This window comes from Bidens hawaiensis, unplaced genomic scaffold, assembly GCF_021521415.1.
Source record: "Bidens hawaiensis isolate Kalapana, Puna unplaced genomic scaffold, B.hawaiensis_p1.1 tig00035872_1, whole genome shotgun sequence".
In the NCBI taxonomy this organism is placed as follows: Eukaryota; Viridiplantae; Streptophyta; class Magnoliopsida; order Asterales; family Asteraceae; genus Bidens; species Bidens hawaiensis.
In genome coordinates, this window is record NW_027496234.1 from 137105 (window position 1) to 145194 (window position 8090).

General features: G+C 35.0%; 1 protein-coding gene and 1 pseudogene across 1 annotated transcript; one reads left to right on the top strand and one right to left on the bottom strand.

Moving 5' to 3' along the window:
* The first annotated feature begins 2391 nt into the window (after nucleotides 1-2391).
* LOC143587773 (cytochrome P450 81Q32 pseudogene) lies at nucleotides 2392-5164 on the top strand (annotated as a pseudogene).
* A 196-nt stretch (nucleotides 5165-5360) lies between these two features.
* Nucleotides 5361-7820, bottom strand: LOC143587772 (G2/mitotic-specific cyclin C13-1-like). The gene is made up of 7 exons (XM_077068958.1): nucleotides 7521-7820; nucleotides 7210-7442; nucleotides 6978-7130; nucleotides 6850-6883; nucleotides 6600-6749; nucleotides 6377-6511; nucleotides 5361-5630 (listed from the first exon to the last, which is right to left on the bottom strand). Exons 1-7 carry the CDS (start codon nucleotides 7818-7820, stop codon nucleotides 5559-5561), a joined length of 1077 nt encoding a protein of 358 aa, XP_076925073.1. The 3' UTR covers nucleotides 5361-5558.
* Nucleotides 7821-8090: the final 270 nt, after the last annotated feature.

Consider the following 8090-nt stretch of genomic DNA (forward strand, 5'->3'; position numbering starts at 1 on the left):
CCATTTGATCTGCGAATTTGGTTTGTTTATAAACCAGACCGTTTAGTTATAAACGAAAATCCGATTCTGCCCCTTTAGCCAAGAACCCTAGAAAAATCAATTAACCCAAATTGTTTACAGTTTATCCAAACAGGTTTAGGGGTATTGATTCTCATGTAAACGCGATCCAAACTAAGTAATTAATTACCTTATATGAAGAACATAAGGGGGAGAACGAGGATGAAACAGGGCCGGCGGATCAAGGTTTTGAACGAGCAGTTAACGAGTGCAATGGTTCAATTAAATCAGGGGTATTGTCGGTCACATTATAGGGAAAGTATTCAAACAATTAATTGCAATATAATCAACTTTTACTCGATCAACAGGCTGTTAATTAGTGTCGGCTAGTTTAAAAAGGAAACGGATCAAATTAACGTGTAATTGGTTCGCATAAACCGTCGGTGGAGCCGCGTTGATATACAACGACTTCCTATATTAAAAACTTGATTACAAACGAATATTGGTAGCTAATTGATTGTTTGTTGATTCGGGTACAAGAAAATCTGTTTAACCAGGTTATGGGTAAATGAATTATCCAGGTGATGAGATGGGTTATATCCTAAGTTACACTTAGGCCCTTAAAGTTTGAAATTGAAGATATATGTGGTTAAAAGTGTAAAAATAATAAATAAATAACAATAATTATACTCGATAAATGTGGATATTATTAATGATAAACCCGGACCCGAAAGTGGGTCGGGTAACGGTTACAAATGAGAAAATGGAAAACCCAAAAGGTTACAGTTCGCTTTTAATCAAAAAGCACATAGAACCGCACCACGCACACCCCTTGTTTCATTGATCATTTTCGTATGGATTTTTTAAGGGCCTTTCTATTACCCAAACCTCGTAAGGGTTTCTTTTAATTCTTTTTAGTTCAATTTGGTTAATATCCATTTATGGGGCGGATCAAGTTATTCTACAAAGTGTAACAAAAATGAGAAGTATTAAAAGCCATAAATAATTGACATGTGTCAAGTGGTGACAAAAAAAAGAGTATAGATGTAATTGTTCACATTTTCTCTCTCCACATGCAAACACATGTTAATACCCTCATCATTTTAGAACGTCTATAACTTTATCGTATAATATATATATTTTTTTTAAATCATCATAATAACAAGCGTTTTTTTATCTTTAATATGAGTATGGTTTTTGTTATATAAAATTTAAAACAAAAATTACGTCATTATGTCTTTTCGCACACTATTGTGTTTTTTCGCTTATCATTGTGTCTTTTTTCGTCATTGTGTCTTTCAACTCATCATTATGTTTTTTAAATACTAATAACATTGTTGTGTAATTATAATATGTAAAAATAATGATAAAATAACAACAAATTATCTAATACATAAAACACAATGATTAATACATGTTACACAATAACTTGAAACATAAAACACAATGATGAAGATGTATAACACAATGACCTAAAATGTAAGTCACAATGGTGAATACGTATAACACAATGACCTAAAACATAAGACACAATGGTGAATATATATAACACAATGACTTGAAACGTAAAACACAATGGAAACAACATATTACACAATTACTAGAATGTAATATAAAATGAACGCAATAATATTTTTCTCAAATTAAATGAATTTGTCATATGTCAATCCGAATAAAAGACAATGAACGTATTACACAATAACTAAAACTTAATGACGAACAAAACGACACAATGACGTAATCTTTGTTTTAATTTTTATCTTTAATAAGAGTACCAATTGAAAAATATAATGATCAAAATATATAATACAATTCATATGAAAACTCAATTAAAATACATAATGAACAACAAAAAAAACACAATTAGAAAAACCCATTAATTTTTTTTATTTTTATATAACAGTATGATACTTATATTAAAGATAAAAAACGCTTATTATTATGGTGATTTTTTTTTTAAATGTCGTATGAAAAAGTATTTGACGTTTTAAAATGATGGGAAGATTGACATTTGCCTTACATGTGAAGAGAGAAAGTCAACAAATGTGTGTTATTACGTTAATGTCATTTCCATTATTTTTTATTTATTAAATTAATCTCAATCAATTAAATCTAAAATTAATGGACTGGATTTCTTCTCACCCTTCTCATTTTTTTTGTCCTTTGTATTTTAACTTTTATATTTTAACTTTACCCACGACATCCAAAACCATAACCGATTAATCAATTAATCAAATAACCTTAAAAATACCCGTTAGTTAATCTCATATAATTTCAATTAACCGTACTCGACGACATCCACATCCAACATCCAATAATAGAGTTTAATATTTTCATCCTTATTAAATCCTTAATAAATCCACATACCTCGTTGTATTCAACTCTCACCACACCATGAATTATCTCCTCATCACCATCATCACAGTCCTCCTCACCGCAATATTAATCCTCCTCCGTCGCACCACCACCACTAACTTCCCACCCACAATCTACCCCACCATCCCCATCATCGGCCACCTCTACTTACTCAAACCACCACTCCACAAAACACTCGCCGCACTCTCCACCAATCACGGTCCAGGGCCGGCTTAAAGAATGTGGAGGCCTAAATCGAAACACGATTTCAAGGTCTTTTCATGACAATTGTTAATAAAATAAATTTTACTTATTACAAGTTTTGAACTAATAACTTATAGTTTAGTAACAAACAAGTTTTACCACCAAACCAATACATTACTTTGAGTTTACTTTACCCATTATAATATATCTTTATATAATATTTCTTTAGACTTGGGGCCTTAATTAAACGGAAGCATAAAGCCCTAACTTGTTTTCGCGGTCCCAAGAGCCACCCCTGCACGGTCCCATCCTCTTCCTCCACCTCGGGTCCCGCAACGTCTTATTAATCTCCTCTCCTACCGCAGCCGAAGAATGCTTCACCAAAAACGACATCGTTTACGCCAGCCGCCCTCGTCTTCTCGCCGGCAAGATCCTCGGCTACAACTACACCAGCTTCGGGTGGGCCCCCTACGGGGCCCACTGGCGTAACCTTCGCAGGATATCCACCGTCGAAATATTATCCTCTCACAGGTTAAACGAGTTTCATGACATACGTGCGGATGAAGCAAGACTTTTAATCCAGAAGCTGACGTCAGCATGTGGTTCTCAAGTGAATTTGAGTTTGGTGTTTCATGAGATGACGTTGAATATGATGATGAGAATGATATCCGGGAAGAGGTTTTTTGGCGGGAATAATAATAATAATAATAATAATAATAATAATATGGAAGAGGGGAAACGGTTTAAGGAGATTGTAAAGGAGTCGTTTCGGGTATCGGGTGCATCGAATATAGGCGATCATTTGCCGGTGTTGAAGTGGTTGGGAGTTACGGGATTGGAGAAGGAGATGATTGTGTTGCAGGGGAAGAGAGATTCGTTTATTCAAGGGTTGATTGATCAACTTAGAAATGTGAAACAGGAAGAAAGTGAAACTAATGATAATAATATGATGAAGAAGAAGAAGAATACAATGATTGAAGTGTTGTTGCAGCTTAAAGAGGATGATCCTGAATACTATACTGATGAACTTATCAAAGGCTTTGTGCTGGTAAGATATGATCCTATTCCTACTACTAATAATAATAATAACAATAAATGTCTGAAATTTAAGGGTGTAAAGGAGCCAAGACGAGCCGCTAATGAGATGCTTGAGATCAGCTTGTTACAAACTTGAATCGATCAGAGTTTAAATGAGACTGAGCTCAAGCTTTTATAAAGGCTCGTTTACCAAACGAGCTATAGCTGAATATTCATATATCGAGTTCAAGCAGGCTCCCAAACCTAAAAGAGATTTTTATCCATATAAAAATAATCAATTTTTAATTAGAAATATATGTAATTATAAATATATAAAGATAATTACCATTACTACTAATAATTATAAAATACAACTTAGGTGCTGCAAAGCTCTATTGGGCCTCTTTGCGGCACCTTACTGGTCCGCGACAATTTTTTTTATTTTAATTTTGATATCTTAATTCTTAACAAATGCAAGGAAAACCAACTGAATGTCAATTTTGCTTTTGTTTTTGTTTTTGTTTTTGTTTTTGTTTAGGTTTAGGTATCGCAACAAATGTGACTTAATCCAACCAAATTCATGTGGACTCACCGTGTTTTGTTTTAATTCTGGTGTCGTAACGAACATAAAGAAAACCGTTTGAATGCCATTTTTGTTTTGGTTCCGGTATCGTTATGAACGTGATGAAAACCAACAGACTTCGCGTTGACTTACCACCCTCAACACCTGAGACAAACAACGATTAGGTTTTATTACCGCGCACCTGGGTTTACCAACCTGCCCCGGCGCAACGCGCCGGGTAATACCACTAGTTAATAAATAATAAACAAACCGAGATGAGCTTGACAAACTACATACAAGCCTAAACGAGCCAGGGCGCAGCTCTGCTCGTTTCCCTACTGATATCTGAACTAAATATTTTAACCATATATATTTTATTTTTGATGGGCAGAATGTCACAGCTGGAACGAATACTTCAACTGCATCAATGGAATGGGCTTTCTCCTTATTGCTGAACCATAAACATGTGCTAAAGAAGGCCCGGGACGAAATCGACACACAAGTAGGACAGGACCATCTCGTTAATGAATCAGATATGGCCAACTTGCCTTACCTTCTATGTATTGTGAACGAGACTATGCGAATGTACCCTGCAGGCCCGTTACTAGTACCACACGAGTCATCAGATGATTGTGTGGTTGCAGGCTATCACATGCCACGTGGCACCATGTTGATTGTCAATCAATGGGCTATACATCATGACCCTGAGTTGTGGAGTGAGCCCGAGGTGTTTAAGCCGGAACGGTTTGAAGGTAAAGCAAGAGATGGGTTCGGGTTTAAGTTCATGCCGTTTGGGTTTGGAAGGAGTTGCCCAGGGGAAGGGTTAATAGCTATAGGTGATCAAATCGGTTAGCCATGCGGTTGGTTGGGTTAACCTTGGGGTTGCTTATACAATGCTTTGATTGGGAAAGAGTTAGTGAAGAGATGATTGATATGACCGAAGGTCCCGGGCTCACTATGCCCAAGGCTCAACCACTAATAGCTAAGTGTAAACCGCGTCCAGTGACTCGATGTTTAATATCAGACTAGAGTTAATTTGATGCATCACCTGTTATTGCATTTGTGAATTGTGATTACATGTTAATCTTTACTTATCAATTGTCATAAAATCATAATATAACTTTTAAACTGAATGATGTGCCACAATGATTCTTTTTCTTTGCAGATTGTTGTAAATCATACACCAACAAATAAGTGAAGTCCTTACATATACACCACCTAACAAGTGAAATCAACTCATAGTCTTTAACTAACAAAACGATCTATTTATCATACGCTATGAACCAAAACAACCAAAATCCGACCTTTATCGCATAGAGGAACAAAGTCAGTCAATACTTCTAGAAGTCAAAAGGCAAGCCTATTTCTAATCAACGTTATGTTGAATGCGATCTTCATTTACATTTATCCTAAGCAAAAACTCTTATTCTTTGACATCATCAAAAAAAGAAGGCGGTATTGCTGATGGAGATGACAATTCCGATACACATTTGAACTGCGTTACAAAAAAAGTCAAAACATGTAATTAGATAAGATCATAAAAGAACACAAGTCATGTTATAAATCATAACTTCACTAGATGGGTGCTCGCGCCATGCAGCGGGAACGCAAACCTTGGTAATCACGTAATAAGTTATGGGTGTTTATTGTTCGGTTTGAAACCGTAAAACCGTTCATCGGTTTGATTTGATTGTTGATTTTTTTTCTTTCATTTTTGGCTAGTTATCAATTTTCAAAAATTTTGTCTTGGTTTTTGACGACAAAAAGTTGTTACAAAATGTTTGGTTCACGGTTTAATTTAAAACCATCAAAACCAGACCGCAAACACACCTGCATAAAATGTATTTTTTTTAACTGAAAAAAACTATAACAATATCATACTCAAATTAAAGATAAAAATATGCTCGTTTTTTAGTGTAATTTTTTAAAAAAAAAATATTTAAGTATGAAAAAGTTATTAACGTTTAAAAATTATGGGTGAATTTGGGTTAAAAGTGAAAATTAAAACAATATATAGGTAATAGATTAAGAGTTATTGTTGTAACTATTCTTTAATTTTAAATATAATTGAGGGATCAATATTGTAACTATATTAAATAAACGTAAGTTTTTATTGTGACAATTACTCTTGTGGCAAAACTTAAGATTGTACCATATGCAATATCACTTGTAAATCCCTTAATAAAAAATGTCTTAATTTGTCCATCTTTGATATAGTATAGATAAGTATGTTACACATACCTTATGCTGCTTGTATTTTTCTCTAACTGCAACTAAATTGCCTGCTCTTCTACCCGATTGCAGATCGTGTAAAATTTGAACACATTCTTTCAAGTCAGACGGTTTATATCCAGACAGTTTCTCCAAAGCAGAATTCTGTGATCGTGATTATATATTATTATAAGAATAAACTACAAATGAATTCTTAATTCAAATGGAGTGAATTTAGGCTGTGTATCCTTACCCACGGAGGTGACCTCGGTTTGAGAGTGAATCTTGAAAGAAATATAACAGACGCAGCCACCATAGACGGTAGAAACTTGAGACACCCGTACTCTAATAAGCTTAACTCGGCCAAATAATTACCCAAGAACTCTAATTGCAATTTCGGTGCCTGTAATTCACAAAGATAGATTATTAGCATTTAAACACACAAATTGGTAAACTAATCATGAAAGCAAAAGCAAAGAACCGAAATAGAAAATAGAGCTTACTTCATAATCTTCTTGAGCAACAATGGTAATCCTCCTGTTAATCAGCAAGTCAAAAGAGTAACACCAGTTAGTTAACAAACGCATAACGTTACATTAATATTATAATTATTAATAGTTTTAATTCATACCTAAGGAAAGATTTTACTGTGGGATTTCCCATCTCAAATTTAAGCGCTTTAAGCACATCCGCTTCCATTCTCACAACCTCTTGTTTCGTGTAAGTATTATCCGTGATATAACAAAAATCTTCGGTGTGCGGGGGGCTAATTTCCTCATATTTCCTATTCACATTCAATAACAAAACATTTCAACTCATTGCCCTAACAAAATCAAATCAACAATAAACATCAAACCACTTACGAAGCAATGAGCATCGAAGAAACACCGAGAAGTTGAAGCCGCTTTCGGTTAAGAACATTAACCGATAAGAATCTATCAATGTAGGAAACAGTAAGATACAACGTATCCGAAAGCAGCTTATATTCTTCAGCAACTTCAACCAACCAATCAACCAATACACCCCTCATATTCACACCAACATCCTTCTGCACTTTCTCAATGTAATCCGCCTTCGGCCGTCTACTCGCCTCTTTCTAAATTCAATCATATTAATATTAAAACCCCAAATCAGCAATCGAATCAATCGAAAACATAATATTAAAAATACATACCTCCATGTTATGAAGATAATCATATATATCAGTAACATAAGCTTCACACATCTGCGGATCACTTGATTCCTCATCAACAAACTCAACTTCCACTTCAGGCTTTTTCGGGTTTTTCGCCTTATTCGATACGCATTTCGGCTTCCGGGTCTTACCCGGAACAGATTTTGACACCGTATTGTTCGAGATCTCACCCAGAACCACACGAGATCTTTTAACCGGTTGTTGCAACTGAGATTCAATTGCTTCCATGGCTCTCTTCTTTGCCATTCGTGTAACCCTCTTGTTCTCTTGGCCATCCATGATATTTGATTGATTGTTTGATTGATTGGTGTGTTGGGTTCAATAGAGATGATGAAATTGTGTGAAAATGAAAATGGGTGTGGGTTTAAAGAAGGAAGATGCCGCCATTTGTGATGAGTTTCAAAACAATTTCAATTTTGGGAAAATTTGTAAGAGCGAATGTGTTTTTTGGTTTAATATTTTGGGACGAATGGGAGGATGACACGTGGGTTTTTGAGTAATGGGGTTCGGATTGATGACGTGGCGTGTAAAAGAAGAGTGCAAAATTTC

Excerpts from the sequence above, each read along its gene's own strand:
- LOC143587772 (XM_077068958.1), bottom strand. The coding sequence starts at position 7,820 with ATGGATGGCCAAGAGAACAAGAGGGTTACACGAATGGCAAAGAAGAGA. Across the intron at positions 6,750-6,849 it reads TTGCTCAAGAAGATTATGAA|GCACCGAAATTGCAATTAGA; the intron begins GTAAGCTCTATT and ends TGTGAATTACAG. Across the intron at positions 5,631-6,376 it reads AAAAATACAAGCAGCATAAG|TTCAAATGTGTATCGGAATT; the intron begins GTATGTGTAACA and ends TTTGTAACGCAG.